Below are 16,568 nucleotides of genomic sequence, written 5' to 3'. Positions count from 1 at the left end.
AGACAATCTTTGGTTCACTGCAGTTTTAAGGAGAAAATACTCAGCAATGAAAAGCTTGATTTTCACCACAGGGGGACTTTAAGCTATTTTTTTAAATAAAAGTTATACAAGATTCAACTCACTTTTTTAAGTCAGTTTAATGTAATTTAAGTTAAAATGACTTAAACATCCAAGTGGATTCTACTTAAAAATTTAAGGCAGCAACTTTTTTTTACAAATAATGTATACATTAAATTGGACATAATACCATCTCAGATTGTATGTGAATAAGTGGTTAAATGATTGGATAATGAAAAGTGGGTGTTACATACAGGTACCACAATGGAGCCAGACCAAATGCTAAGTTTGTTAGAATGGTTGCTAAATAGCAATTTGACAATTAGTTAACATTACCTCACTGTGACCCTGGACCACAAAACCAGTCTTATGGGTATTTTTTTTAAATTGAGATTTATACATCATCTGAAAGCTGAATACATAATCTTTCCATTGATTTATGGTTTGTAAGGATAGGACGATATTTGGCCGAGATACAACTATTTTAAAATCTGGAATCTGAGGTGCAGAAAAATTGAAATATTAAAAAAATCGCCTTTAAAGTTGTCCATTTCTATTGCCACAAATATACCCGTGCGACTTAAGACTGGTTTTGTGATCCAGGGTCATGGCCTATATGTGACATGAGCTGAAAAGGAAAATCATTCCAAGAGAAAAACAAGTTATTACATTTTGATTAAAAAAGCTGCAAACATTTTTTTTTTCCTTTGGCAGCACAAGCACCAATGAATAATTCAGAATTAGACCAGGAATGTGCATTAAGTAAACAGGGTAAATTTGACTTTAATAAGGTACTTTAAATAGAGAAGGACTAATAAGCAAGGGCTATGGCTGTTCTTGCATGAGCTACATACATACAAAAGCCCTCAAAGACTGTCCTCTTGGGCTCTTGTAGTCCAGACAGAGAAGAACACCTCCTCGTTTGATGTTAATGTGACATACTGACTGATATGTGAAATGAAATCATGGACATGATTTAGCAAAATATAGGATATTTTCTGCATCAGCATTTGGAACAACTATAGATTTCTGAGTTAGGTTCGGGGCTGTAGCTTGAACAATCAGTCAATAAGCTCTAAAAATGGCAAAAACACATTAAAAGTATCAAATGTGGTCCATTGCACTCTTGCACTATATTCAATGACTTCTAAAGTGACGACATTGTGTGAGGGACTCGGAGAAAGCTGAAATTTAAATGGTTGGATGAATTACTGTAATGCTGTGATCCAGACCTCTGGAATGGCCATCTAAGTGCCCAGCGAGAGAGACTCGAGTCTGTTGAGTGCCACCTGATTATAAAAACATTCCCATGTCAAGCATGTACATGTATGCTTGTGGATAAAGAGAGTTATTTGTGGGACACGTGTGAGTGTGTGAATGAAACTATAAGATAGGCTGCAGAGTGACAGTATAAACCTAAAGGATCCAATATTTTTCTATAACTTAACCAAACTCGACTTAACTAAACTCTCTTATATTTCTATGAGGGAAATCGAAGCTCCGCTATTTCGAATTGTTTATCTGACCAAAGAACAAACATCAACTTTGCAGAGAGTATACGGCCTTGAAGAGCAGCAAACCGGCCAATGACTGGGTCAGACTGAGTAACAGTAGGTTCAGAGATAAGAGTGTCCAGAGAGCTGGCAGCCTTGCAGCCCTGCAGCACTGGGGTCTGCCCTTCTCTCACCAGCTCCTCTAATGAGACTCACTCATCTCACACTCCAGACAGGTGAGGGGGATGTGAGGGGATGCCAGATGTCGTGAATGCATAATCAAATCATTTCCCCTACTAAAAAAAAAAAAAGTAATGATAAGATACAAACTTGACCTTCCAGTTTTATTATCTGCAATGCAGCGATTAGTTTTATCTGTCTGGCAATAGCTATAGATAGCTGTCTTCCCCGATATTTTTATGTGACTGACTGCACATGATTTACACTTTGATTCAATGTTTATTTACAACCATGGAGTGAGAGGAAGAGGAAAATGAAGAGAGTTCTGCTCAAATCACTCATGCCTTTGCACGCAGTCCCTGGCCCTTGTGAGAGAGAGAGAGAGAGAGAGAGAGAGAGAGAGAGAGAGAGAGAGAGAGAGAGAGAGAGAGAGAGAGAGAGAGGAGGGGGTGGCAGATTTTGTTTGCGGATTCTGAAATTTTAATCGTGCAAGATCAGCATATCTGCTGTGGTGTGTGATATTCGGCAGACATTACACTGTCTCTCTGACTTAAAGCAGCTCTCAAGAGCAGAGTTTCTCCACATTAGTTTTACAGTATTTTTGAAGGCTGTTGCTCATTTGATTATATATTGGTTGTTTGTTCATTCCCTTAAAAGTCCAGTATGTACCTTTGTTTTTAAAAACATTCTGTCGTAATTCAAATGTAGTAAGTAAAAAGTAAAAATGCAAGTTCAACTACTAAGAAAACCAATTCATAATAATTTTCGTTTTCAATAAGTACTAATAAAATATAACACTATATTATATTATACACAATATTACTACTAAAAACGTCATTTTGACAAAACAAATTCAATAGAAACTATTATACGATAAAAACTACTAAGATCAACAACTAATAAAACAACCAATTTTTAATCATAATTATGATTTTACTAGTAGCCTAATGATACCAGCTAATGAGTAGCAGACATCCTGATTTTAATAAAATCATTTAAAATCAATCCAATGATTTTAATAAAAGTTTAAATTTATTACATATTATTTAATAGAAATCATATGAACTGAAATGGTTAATTCTCTTGATTTATATATTTTTTTTAATAATATGTAAGGATCATTATATAAATATTTTATAGATATAAATATTTTTTAAGGATTTTTTCCTAATAATATGCCTACATATGAGTTCCATTGATTTTTACTTTTCGATATATACATAAAAAAAAATAGAAATTCGTAAACCTTAAAAACAGGCTTAATTTTTTGAGTGTTGAATTCTGGATATGTGAGCCTTGAATTTTTACTAGTCAAAATGTAATAATGCATCTGTTGACCTGGAATTATGGGATTAAAATTGTATAGACAGCATTGGGTGTAATGCATTACTAAGTAATTAATAATTGTAATTTAATTTCCTTACACTTGAAAGAGTAAAAGTCATGGATTACTCTTATTTTTTTGTAATTTTTCTGTAAATTGCACTAAATACTTTATTTGCCGTAGAAAAAAATATATATATTTGTATATATAGAATTGTTCTGGTCGAGGTTGACATGGGACTTAGAAAGCTATTAGAAATAAGTAATGCAATACTTTTTAGAGAGAGTAATCAGTTCAGTAATCTAATTACACTGTTGAAGATGTAATTGGTAGCTAATAATTAACCCAATAGCTGATATCATCGATGTCAAATTCTATAACAGATATCGGATTGAAATTTTGACTAGTCTAAATTGTATTATGACTTGTAAAAGTGAGGGCACTAAAAGACGAAACAGAGCTTTCAGTAGCAACACAAAATATCAGGCACTTCAGCTTGCACTTACCCTTCACATCAAGTTTGATTGCACTGCGTATGCGTCTCTCAAAAATCTCGATTAAACCTGAGGTTTCCATTTTCCAGCTTCTCAACATCAACCAACCTTCACCATTGAGCTGAACAGCCAGCAGTGAACTTGTGAATGCTACCCATGCTCTTATGGCCTCTTCGGAGGTAAGCAGATGCTATGTGGCACTGGTTACCACTAGAAGCACTGATATGCTGTTGAATAATGATAACCTTTGAGAAATGTCAAGTGTTACCAGCACAGCACATCTCTATCACTTAGATATTATGTTGTGCCTGATATTGTTCTTACAGGTCAGGACAGACCATGATGCCAATTTCCAGTAATAGCAGTCTCACCATGGAAACATAACGCATGTACAGTGCTGCAAAACACGAGAGCTGTAGCCTATATACAAATGTAGTGTTGTTTTGAGAAGTCCCTAAACGTTGTAGTTACAACAAAACTCTGTTTCAACAAAAAGTTACAGGGTTCAGAAGGAAGCCTTCATGTTCCCAGCAGATCTCTTATTGACAAGGTCAGCTTGTACCTTCTGAGTACAATATTCTTCAACCCGTTCTCAATCCCAATGCGTCATATACTACCGCTTGAATAAGAGTCCTACAAGTCACTATGTAGACACCAAAGAGGCCTGAATCTTTATAGCGATGTGGTCGATAACCCCTTTGCTTTTAATGAGAAACATTTGGTGTCAATATACTGACAGAGTGGGCAATTACATCATTATGAAATTAATTTCTCACAATAATATCCTGATTTGAAAAACACTGTTTTATATATTGATTATACATTGTTCTGTGCTGTTCCTCTAAAAAAAAAATAGGGGTCTATATTTTATTAGAAAAGATTCCAATTTACACCTTAAGAAAATAACCTATATCTTAATCATTTTAATTTGCTTCTACTACTACGGTTTCAAAATTCCTGATAGTACCAGAAGTTAAAGTGCAACTATTAGGCCATTTTAAAAGGTTTCTAAGTTTGTTTTGGAGGTCTCCAATAACAGGTTTACATGCATCCAAGGTTAAAAAATTAAAAATTAAAAATAAAAACCTTTCATTTTCTCATAACATACATTGCAGCATCACCTCTTTTCTCACAGTGTCTGACACTGTTTGATAAAGGATTTGCTCTCTCTAAACCCCTTCTTTCCAAGAGCCTACTCTGCTCTGATTGGTCAGATGGCCCAGTCTGTTGTGATTGGTCTACCACTTACAGCACAGTTTCGGAATTTCAGCTCTGGAGGCTTCTTCAGCACTTTTATGCACTACGAACAGTAACAATGGCGTTGCTTTTACCACATCAATTCATGTTCAAGTCCTCATCCTTTAGAAGTGCATGCAAAGTGGATTTGCTCAGAAAACAGCGTCTTCTCGGCATGTCGACAACAAGAACCACACAAAAACTCCAGTGATTGAGGGTGGGTTAAAGTAGACGTTGTTTGCAGGCAGCCAATGAAAACTATAGGCAAGGCATTATGCAAATTTGTTACAAATCTACGTAGGTCCGTGCAGGAAGTAAGACTGGATTTCTCGACGACTCGTTTCATGCGGTTCAGAGTTTGTTCTTTCATTTCGGAGACAATAAATCCATGTGCGTTTTGATCTTAGAAAATTTGCAGACCTTTTACATTCACAAACAGCTACACATTGCAGGAAAGGTAATATCCAAAAAAAGCATAATTGGGGCACTTTAAACCAAGGAGATTTATTGTTTAGACTCATTATATCCAATTACACACTATTTTTAGGAGCCTGTTGCATGCAAATTGTCATTGCGCATTCTTATTCAATTACTATGGACTTTTGCCTTCTGACATGGAAAAACATTAAAGTTGGTGTTCTTTAAAAGCTCAATGTCACCTTCAATCATTTTCCAACTGTCTGTCGCTCTCTCCGGAAGTCTCCTCCTCCTCCTCTCTATTGTCCCCTCTCTGTTTGAAAGCATCATTATTAGCGAATGTATTCAATTAGCCCTAGGGCAGATGAGTAAACACTAACAGTCCTCTAAATAATAGCAATTATCCATAAACCTACAATTAGCTGTGCCATGACGCCATTCGCAATGGTATCATTACCAATTACCGCTAGAAAAAATGCCAAGGGACCTTACTATAGTAAAAGTTCAAAACTGCAAAAGAATTGCGGACTAAGTTGAACACCCAATAATGCCAGGAATAATAACTTCCTAAAGGTCAGCATAAAACGTTGACAAAGCTAAGTGTAAACGTAAGGCTACAAAGCACAGGGGATGTCAATGATGATGGATGAATACGAGACTAATGCAATTTTTCTTAAACAAAGCAGTTTGGAGGAGCTCCACAGCTTGGAAGCAGTGCTGCAAAAAGGCAGACATATTCTGCGAGAGGCGGTGTTACAATACTGTCAGCTGCACTGCAGCAAAAATTAAACAGCACAACCTCCAGTAGCTCAGATCCCCGAGTAGACTGCTGGAAAAAGAGAAAGAGAGAGAGAGAGAGAGAGAGAGAGAGAGAGAGAGAGAGAGAGAGAGAGAGAGAGAGAGAGAGAGAGAGAGAGAGAGAGAGAGAGAGAGAGAGAGAGAGAGAGAGAGAGAGAGAGAGAGAGAGAGAGAGAGAGAGAGAGAGAGAGAGAGAGAGAGAGAGAGAGAGAGAGAGAGAGAGAGAGAGACTCACACACACACAGAGTCAAGCTGAGAGACAACTGTTCGCTTTCACAGGTTATTCATACTGTTTGCAATCCAAACAGTTACCCGCATTGTAAACCCATCAGCTAGCACAAGCTAAAGGCTGAGCTTATACATAAAACGCATTCTGCTCAGGCACTTTGACAAACTAATAAACCAATACTATAAAGAGGAAAAAATAGCATTAGCCTATCGGTTGGCACACATGCTTTGACACAGTGGTGAATTCGTGAAAACAGTAGGACATCTCAACACTAAAATGTATTCACTGACATCATTAAGGTATTACCGCTGTAAGCGGAATTTCATTGAAAAAAAGTGTTTGTGTTCATTTTCTATTGATTGTGCCAATCCAGTGATATAGAAGTATTCTAGCTGGCCATATTAAGACTTGTAGTGTTGCCACTTGCTGTATTTTAAAAAGCCAAATTGTGAACCTGGATTGCAGTGATGAAGCAATGCTGTAGAGTCCCTGCAAAGTATGTCAGGTCATGGTAGTCTGCTACGTCCTCCATAACCTAGTACTAAGAAGCGGCTCAAAAAAGCCCAAGTGTAACATGCTATAGTCCTAGTGATTAAAAGATTTAGGCTAGTAACTTAAAAACTGATGGTTTTAAACCAACAAGGGTTTATCCATTAGCTATCACCATTGTGTCATTTAATAATAAATGCACTTCTGAAAATCAAAACCTGTAATATATGTGTGTGAAATAATATACTGTAAGTGATTAAAGTGCCGGCTAAATGTTAACTCTGCAAACTGCCTTTGTTAAAACAAGCAGAAAGGAAACCATACTGTACCCAACTGGTGAAATCAAAGGAAACTGTGCAATCTGGATCCAATAAACAGCGAAAGAAAACAACAATGTAAAATAACATGTGGTAAAATGAGATTGCATCATTTCAAGCTTCTGTTTGCATGAACGGATAGTAAAACAAGGCACTTTCTCAGCACAGTCACTCCAACATTAACCTGAAATCCATGAAAACAACAATGTCTGGCTATGAAACTGAGATATATCTCATCACAATTTATGATCTATGGTCTTAGAGTTAGTAGGAATTTTAGGTGTATCAGTATTTAATGCCTAAAACATACTTTACACAAGTATGTGATTTCACACGATAATACACTTGCCGACATTTTCTAATACAGGTTACGCAAAACAAGTAAGACACCACAGCAGGCAACTATGGTCGGTTTTCTCTTTTTTAGGTCAACTACTGTCACAGCAACATTTTGGGCAGTTTTTCAAACATTCACATCTGCGTTTGAATGTCTGGCCTAAGAATGAGAGCAAATTCACCAAATACATGAAGTGTGGGGGAGGGGCACTTTAAAATCAATGCTGTATCACGAGAGGAGTGGTGTATGGTGGTTAGGAGTCACCATCAAGCAACTTGCGAGTGATTCACATTGAAGACTACATAAGGAAACCCAGACGGGTTGCCGAGACGCAGGAAACTCTGTAAGCAGTTCTGACAGATGAAAAGATCTGGCTGGTGCAGAGGAGTTGTTTGATTTCAACAGGGTGCAGCAACCATTTCAACAAAAGGAAAAAAGGTCTCTTACACACACAAATATCATTCAACCTACAGATATTTTTTGTTAGCGTTGCAGTTATTGTTGTAGCCTCCTGGGACCCAGGAATACACTTTTGTCCACTGTATGGACCTTATATATTAGTGAATTTCTCTGAGACCATACATGACACAGTTCTGGATGTCCTGTAAAGAGCACATTCAGGGCTTTTTAGAGATACCAAATGTTTGGAGATTTCACCATGACAACAACATTTACATTTAATCATTTAGCAAACGCTTTTATCCAAAGCGACTTACAAATGAGGAGAGCAATAGAAGCAATTAAACAAAGTATGCAAGTGCTGTGACCCTTCCCAGTTCAGTCTAAAGCAGTATACATATTGTTTAAAAAATAGATATAGAATAGAAAAAAAGAAGAGAACACAGTCTTTAAAAATTACTGACATTAATTTAGTGAAATCAAATGTAGCACTCTTATGGAAATATGATTATGATCTTTTTTTTTTACTATCAATTACTCATTTTCAAATTGTTTGTCATGAATCAACATCTCAGGAAAATGTTATGGGGTGTCCAATCAAAATATGACTTTCTGTAGAGGACATCAGGACTTGATGAAGCATGTTTATCAGGCATTTTGGGAGGCACGACAACTGAATAGGGATAAGTGAATATTCCTATGAAATATTAGATATTATTATAAAAATGTTGCCAATTATTACTCCCATTATAACACTTCTTTTTTTCATTACATGTTGCCCCAAGAACACATTAATATGCAAATTAGAGATAGTGTATAGATACATTGTATTGAATGGCACTACCCATTTATGGCCATTTTACCCATATTTTGCATAGAGTAAAATGGTAGATCATTTAATTCCATTATATCTTTCGTTACATAGTTGAGAATCATCTTTATACAAAGCTTGGTTAAAAAAATCCTGAAACTTAAAAATGTATTTGTGAATGAAAAAAAAAAGCCCATTGTTTTTCCCTATACATGTCATTTCATGTCATTTTATTTTTTAAACAAACTTTTAAACAGTCCTGGAATACATAGAATAACATATGAACAAAATAATTTTTTTCAACAACAGAAAAATCTATGTTTTTTATGCTCTAAACAATGTACTAAATTCAAAACACTTTCCCCCCTGGTTCTCAGGAGGATAGGTCTTACGCTGTGACAATTTGAGTTTTTTCTACAATTTCCAGCATGTTAGTTGGTAGAAAAAAAATCAATCCCATACATGACTGTTGACATCACCACTACTACAGCTCATCTTTACTCAATTTTATCAAAATATAAAAGGTGCTATATTCAAGAAGGTTATGTAAGTGCAAGCTTCATGTGCTAAATAACTCCATTATCATGTGGCCTGAATAGACACAAGCCTGATGTAACAAATAAACAGGACTTATTCAGTCAGTGCGATTCCTGCAAATTACATTTCAAAGGAAATGATGTACCAAACCATCAGCATGAGGACACGGCAAAAAAAGGTTTGTTTATTGTGTTTGTGCGGATCATGGCACCCGTATTGTATCCATTACTCCATACGTTATTTGATCGTTTTCCTACTTGACAAATGAAATGAATGGGTTAGTCTTTGCCTTTCTGTAAACAGATTATTCAAAACTGACAATTTCTATGTTACTGTCAGGGTTGAACAAAATTCATGATGTAAGAAATGGCTCCCTTTAATCTCTTTCAACCCCAAAATAAATTTTAACTTGAATGAAAGGATGAAAAATTTATTGAATTGCAATTTAATGAAATTCAACAGAAAAGGAATTTCATTAGTCTAGTCTATTTCGTTCATTTTGACAAATTATGTCTATTTATTCCCTGAAATGTAGAACTCAAAAATATCAAAAATAATAATCTAAATAATTAGTCCAAAACAATTAATACCGTTTTCTTTTTATTTAGTCCCATACCTCCACAATGTCAACAACGTTGTTTTCAGATAAGTTTATAAAAATAAATATTGACTTTAAAATGTGGTAAATTTTGAAATTTAAATAAATAAAAAAGGGATGCACAGATACTGAAATCCTGGCCAATAATATGACTGATGTTAAAATTCTATACTATTTTGTATAAATAATTGTAAAAAATTAAACGGTAAAAACTAAAATCAGTGATTTTAAGTATAAGCAGAGGTGGGTAGAGTACCCAAAAACTGTACTCAAGTAAAAGTACAAGTACTTATAGAAATATTTACTCAAAGTAAAAGTAAAAGTAATAATCTTAATAGTTACTTGAGTAAGAGTAAAAAAGTATCCAATGAAAAAACTACTCAAGTAGTGAGTAACTAGTTACTTTGGATCATATAGGCCTATATATATATATATATATATATATATATATATATATATATATATATATATAAAAGTTTATTTTATATAGCGCCTTTCTCAAACCCAAGGTCGCTTTACATAGTAGGAAGGCAAGGAAACACAACAACAACAACAACAACCAAAACAACATATATATATATATATATATATATATATATATATATATATATATATATATATATATATATATATATATATGAAGACTTCATGATGCAAAAGCCTCTGAGTGCCATCTGAAATTTTCTTCTAAAACAATCATTTGTATCAAGCTCGTATATTTAAGGTTAGTAATTTCACTTTAATGACAATTAATAGGTAGGCTACTTTTCATTGCCATTTAAGTGTGAACATAAACATACAAGCTTGATAAAAATGCTCTTTTAGAAGAAAATTTCAGATGGTACTTAGAGGCTTTTGCCTCTGTAGTCGTAGGCTATATATAAAATGATATATTTAGATTTTGTTTATTTAAATGACTATTATTATCAGCTATCTTTGCAACAAAAACAGAAGAGAGACATAAGCATTATTTCTGCCATCTGTATAGCTCGAAAATCATTGCCTGTCCTCTGGTTTGTAGAATATTAACTTATACAACTACATTTGGATTATTATAAAATTTCGAAATAAAATGAATCTGCAGTGTTGCATTCAAAGGTATTTACAGAGAAGAGTTAAAAACTCTTCACATGTGCTCGCGCTCATGACTGCTACTGAACATCTGAACTGAACACACACAAAAAAAATAAAAAATAAAATAAAAGTACATCGACGGTTCTTCTTCTGACTGTTCTCCAAAATATAATCAAATGTATATTTCTGCAAGCATGTTTAAACTGGTTAACTGTCAACGACAGGCAAAGGCATTCGTTTTCAAGTCGAGTTCGCACGCCACTGCGCAACAATACACACAAACTACCGCGGGATGGCGGGTGTTCATTAACTGTGAACAATTGTAGCTTTATTTAATGTAAATTAATTTATATGTCCAAAAAACAGGTAATGTCATACTTTCTAGTATCGTGGCGTAGTAATCTGTTTGGTTGTAAAATGTATTACCTGAATGAAATGAAATCGAATAGCCTATATCGTCCTGTGGAATCATTCATTCACAGACAGCTTACGAAGATGTTCAACTAATAAAGATCTTCATCGCTGGCAAAAAGTTGATGCATTTGAAGATTTGCTCTCACTTGACTGTAGCTAGTAGCTTCTGTAGGTCCACTGCCACTTCATCTAACGCTCTTGATGTGCTTAAATCTTTCTGTTACGACTCCGAGTCGAGTGTGAATTGAAAGGGCTTCAGATGATTCAGTGCGTGCAGGAACTGAACAGATCATTCAAAATGATTCGCGAACCGATTTAGACAGATCTGCCAACTTGTTTGATGAAGTCTTTGAACAGAATCGACTCAAAAGAGTCATTCATTTGTGAATTGAGCATCGCTCAAGTCCAGAAAAAAGATACAGCGCGCTTGGAATAAACTACGCATTTAACAACACATATTGCATTAAAATAAAGTAACGAGAGGAACGTCGCCCAATGTAACGAAGTAAAAGTACAGTTTTTTCATTAGAAATGTACTCGAGTAAAAGTAATAAGTACCCACATTCAAATCTACTCTTAAAAGTACATTTTTTCTAAAAAAGTACTCAAGTAAATGTAACGAAGTAAATGTACTTCGTTACTACCCACCTCTGAGTATAAGTGAAATTAGGAATCACAACATTATAATGTACAGTAGGAAAAATGGATGTTCATTTTGAGATCCACAAAATGTTACATTAAAATTATTATTAAATTCATGTTTTTGAAGATTAACTTTAAATCTTAAAACAAATTTTATAGTATAACTATATATATTACATAATATCATCTAATATTCCTGGAAATACCTATGTGATTAAATCTTTTCAGGTAATTTATACTGAAAATGATTTTTTTTTTTTAAATCATCAATTTCATTCCATTTAATTTCTTCTTTAAATTTGAATCACAGTTCTCCTTTCTTTTTCATTTTATTCATTCATTTCATTTCTGAATGGTGCACAATCCTGCTTACTGCAGCATCTCTGATCCAAACCGGAGCAACAACATTTTGTGACAAAAACATTTCTTGCTCATATCATTCATTCTAATTTGATTCTCAACCATAAATTGTGATCTGTGTTTTCTATCTGTGTGATCTATATTGCCATGTATGAATCCATGTCCTGGAGCATGAAGAAGCTTGGTGTGCACAAACATCAGTTCGCTGTACCAGATAATGACTGTAGCTCGCGCTCGGTCATGTGACCTGGACTCCAGAGCTTGTGAGATAGTGCTGAGATGTGTTGCGAGTAAAACAGAGACAGGTTCAACTAGATAATTCCCCATCCAACTACAGTAGCCCAGAACATGGGAGACTGCGGAAACACTAGTACTGGGAACCTGGGACCCTCCAAATTGCTACATGATTTATTGAGGCAGTGTGAAACATGCTGTTACAAGCCATGTGAGAATGATCCACTTTAATCAGAGGGGATCACTGACAACATGGGAAAAAAACACATAAAAAAAAAAAAAGCTTGCACACACCTTTGCTATTGTCACAGTTGCGATATATGCATGCAGTGCAGATGATTTATTCCCACTGCATATGATACAAATGCATCACATCTCAGCAGAGAGAATAAAGGAGCGTCTTTCACAGATCATTTATCCTTGAAATTATATTGTACTTTAGAGCAATACCTGCTGATGAAATAAATTTGATAGCTTAAAAGTTAAAGGGAAAATATTATGACTGATAAGTAACAGCAAATTGAATGCATTCAATAAAAGTACAACACAGATTTATGTCTTCTGCAAACATTAATGATACTTAGAACTGCAGTATAAACATGAATTACAGCCTCACTAAATCACGTCTTTATAAAGTAAATATTGTCATAAATTACTGTTTTTTTAGCACCATTTAACTCGAGAGCTATTTGTAATGTAGCTCTACACAAGAACAGTACACTTGTAAAAGTACAATTTGTGTGCGTTTTTGTATGCTGTCTAACAATAAAAAAGTAAACAGCTTTTTCTGAGACTTCAGATCTTTATAAATCCACTGTTAATCGGCATTAGTATCGAGTTACTATTATAGTTTTAATAAAATATTTTGAATTCGATTTTTATATTTTCCTTTTCCATTTTAATATCAGTAAAATGTATTATAAAAGCTATTATAGTATTATTATAGTAATTTTGTTGCCATTTTTAGAACTTTTTTCTTAAATATGTCAATATAGTTTTTTTAGTACAGAAATGTTAGCAACTAGCTGAAATAAAATGTTTTATATTTTATTTTATTTAAATGTAAAAAAAAAATTATGGTTTTAGTTTTAGTTAACTATAATAACCCTGCTGGTAATTTGTGTAAATCTATTTACAGTAAAATGTACAAAAAATTATTAAAATCAGAGTTTTTATTTATTTATTTGAATACAGAGATTTGAAGAGAGAGAGAAAAACACTATCTTTGGTATTTGAATCAACATGAAAGCAAGACGTTAGAAGTTACGGTCCCACATGTTGCATTTACGTTATAATGGCAGACCCACACACACACACGGATAAACACAAACCAATTCGCTCGCTGATGGATGCAAGTACAGAGAGCACTTACTTTGTCCTCTGAGGGTATCAAGGCTAATGCCACCTTCCAGGGAAGCCGGCCAAGAGCTATAAACTCTACCTGATTCACTGTGCCGTGTGGCGCTGCAGCATGGAGCCACAGGAGCAACTTGATGGCAGCTTTATGTAAATGTCTACTGCGTCTAATGTGTTGCAGAGGGGCTGTGGACCTTCCTCGTTTTAATTGGACTGCTCTATATGTAAAGTTTATTCCATTAATGAGACCAGAAAGACACATGAGACAGGCCATGAATATTATCGGCATCACACAAACACAGCTTTGAGTGCAAGAAGCACTTTCAAAGACTAAGAACAACTCTTTATCCCTGCAGCATGCTGCAAATGCAGCAGTCGGTTACATCAACTGAGACACTGTGGGCTATTTTAGCTAAATAGCTCAAAAAAGTAGGACTTTTAGTTGTACAACAACCACAGCTAAAGTTTCATTACATTGACACAGCGGAATTAAACTGCTGTTGTCAACGTGACAAAAAACCCACAAGAGATTGTATAAAAATCTCCTTTCAGCTCTGTTCTAATTAGAATGTTTTGCAATATAGTGTATTTCCTATATTACTCTGACAGCAATAATGTCTTTTGCACAAACATGAGAATTGCATGAAGCAGATATACTTCAGCAATATTCAGATATTAGACGACCCAGCAGGATCTTTGTCACCCATTAGTGCGAAGTTGCGCAAGATAGACATTCACTAACAGAGAGGGAATGCTGATGAATGTTTCGAAACATTCGAAATAGCGGAAACCACTAGTTTACTAATGGAAAAGCAATGCTGACAAGGCTAAGAACAATAGAAAAAGAAACGGTTTAAACAGAGGAGTCAATCGTTTGGGAAAGTGATGAACGGAGAAGACGATTCGTTGTGTCCCTTTGAGCAGAAACCCAGCTGTGCTTTACCAATTATGACATTCTCACTGTCTGCAATGTTTCCTGGGTGATTCTTCATTTAGAGGCACTTGACTACTTGAAATCTTGAAAAATGAAAGTTCTCCATCTCATGATCGGATCATGACCTGCTTAACGACACTTCAGTCACTCTCAAGTACCCCATGTCTAAAACGTTCAACATATTGCCACCAATAAAAAAAAAAAAAAAAATCTCACTGGACTAAATGGCTACAGAGCTGTCCCTATTACATCATATTCCACTGAACTGATTATGTAGTTTATAGGGAACTTCTTTAAAGCTTTAGCTTGGCAAGCTACACGTTTATTCACTATGTAAAGCAGCTACTACCATTAATTGTGCAAGAATTAATTTTTATCTTTTTACTAAAACATTATGATTGGTGACTCAAAAAAGTTTATTTTACCATTTAGTTGAAATTAACGGATCAATTCACTTCACTTAAAGTCCCCTTGTAGTCAGTAATAAATATTATTACTACCATTAATTGTGCAAGAATTAATTTTTATCTTTTTAATAAAACATTATGATTGGTGACTCAAAAAAGTTTATTTTACCATTTAGTTGAAATGAACGGATCAATTCACTTAAAGTCCCCTTGTAGTCAGTAATTTTATCCCTTAAAACTTGTCTTTGATTATCCAAATTACATATTTAAAAAGAATTTAATGTGAAAAAAACTTCTTGAAAATAGCTTGAATGTAACTCTACAACCTTGCTTCATTTAGTGTACGCAAGCCCATAAATATGCAAATTAGCTCCGCCTCCACTCACTCACACTAGCTCAGAGATCCACTCGGTCAACTTTACTCTAGTAAACGCTGCACAATGGTATCGCTCTCTACAACGTCAGACACATAACGGTAATTAATATGATTAGCCTTTTGCTTGACTACGTCATCAAACAGCTGATGTGTTGCTAATGTTACACAAACCATGTTCCCGTTCATCATCTCAGAGTCAGAAAGCTGCCTTCTGAAAATTAGCATCCTTATAAACGCTTTGAACAACTTAGAACGTCAGTGGAGAAAGGCATATAGTTCATCATAACAACGTAATATCATATACATCATACACCCACTATATTGCTAAATGTACACGATTTTTCATATCACCAGAAAATTATACCAGGATAACCTGGCTTCTCTTGAGACTCCCCTGCTTCGCAGCATAGTTAATGATAGCTAAAGCCCGCACACACACACATTGATGTGATTGGTTACAAGGTAGTTTGTGACGTAAGAAACACCAGCGATTTCAAACCACGTTTTTGAGACTGTCTTTGATTCACTGCAGTTTTAAGGAGAAAAATACTCAGCAATGGTGTTGACTAATGAATTTGCACATGGTTTGTCTTAAAGCATATTAAAAAACCACATAGTCATATAAACAACATTAAAAACTTGATTTTCACCACAGGGGGTCTTTAAATGAATCAGACATCACAACACCACTTGAGAGAGAACATTCTAGATAGTTCAATACACAGTGATGAAAAGTGATTGCAGGAATTTGTCATGCTAGTCAGAAAAAAAGCATCTACATTACATAAAACCAAACTAGTTTGAAATCAGCTGTTACTGTCACACTACTAGGTTAGTATTGTTAGCATGTCGCTGTACTGGTTGTTTGTTAATGAGTATTCCTGCACAACTGCAGTATCAAACTGTTGCATATTGTCCACTCACATTGCTAGATGACATCATATTGCTGTGCATTTGCATAAAGTTGAACTCTGCTCAACTTTGGTGCGTCGCCAGTGGTCACATATGTTGCCTCAAATCGCCAACTGTCATTGAAAATGAATGACTTCTAGTCA

At 34.9% G+C, this 16,568-nt stretch overlaps 1 protein-coding gene across 3 annotated transcripts in view; it reads right to left on the bottom strand.

The window, feature by feature from the left end:
• Nucleotides 1–16,568, bottom strand: part of fgf14 (fibroblast growth factor 14) — a gene marked incomplete at its 5' end in the record, with an annotated part of 151,611 nt that overhangs the window by 113,824 nt on the left and 21,219 nt on the right. The window contains one exon of one of the 3 annotated variants that reach the window (XM_081367948.1): nucleotides 3,561–3,720. The exons of the other annotated variants lie outside the window; for them this stretch is intronic. Within the exon in view, the coding sequence (XP_081224074.1) occupies nucleotides 3,561–3,648 (88 nt within the window). Of the gene's footprint in view, nucleotides 1–3,560; nucleotides 3,721–16,568 lie in introns of those variants that run through there. 3 annotated transcript variants of the gene reach the window in all.

This window comes from Scardinius erythrophthalmus (assembly GCF_964197995.2).
Source record: "Scardinius erythrophthalmus genome assembly, chromosome: 6".
NCBI lineage: Eukaryota > Metazoa > Chordata > Actinopteri > Cypriniformes > Leuciscidae > Scardinius > Scardinius erythrophthalmus.
This window is presented reverse-complemented; position numbering and strand designations above follow the sequence as displayed.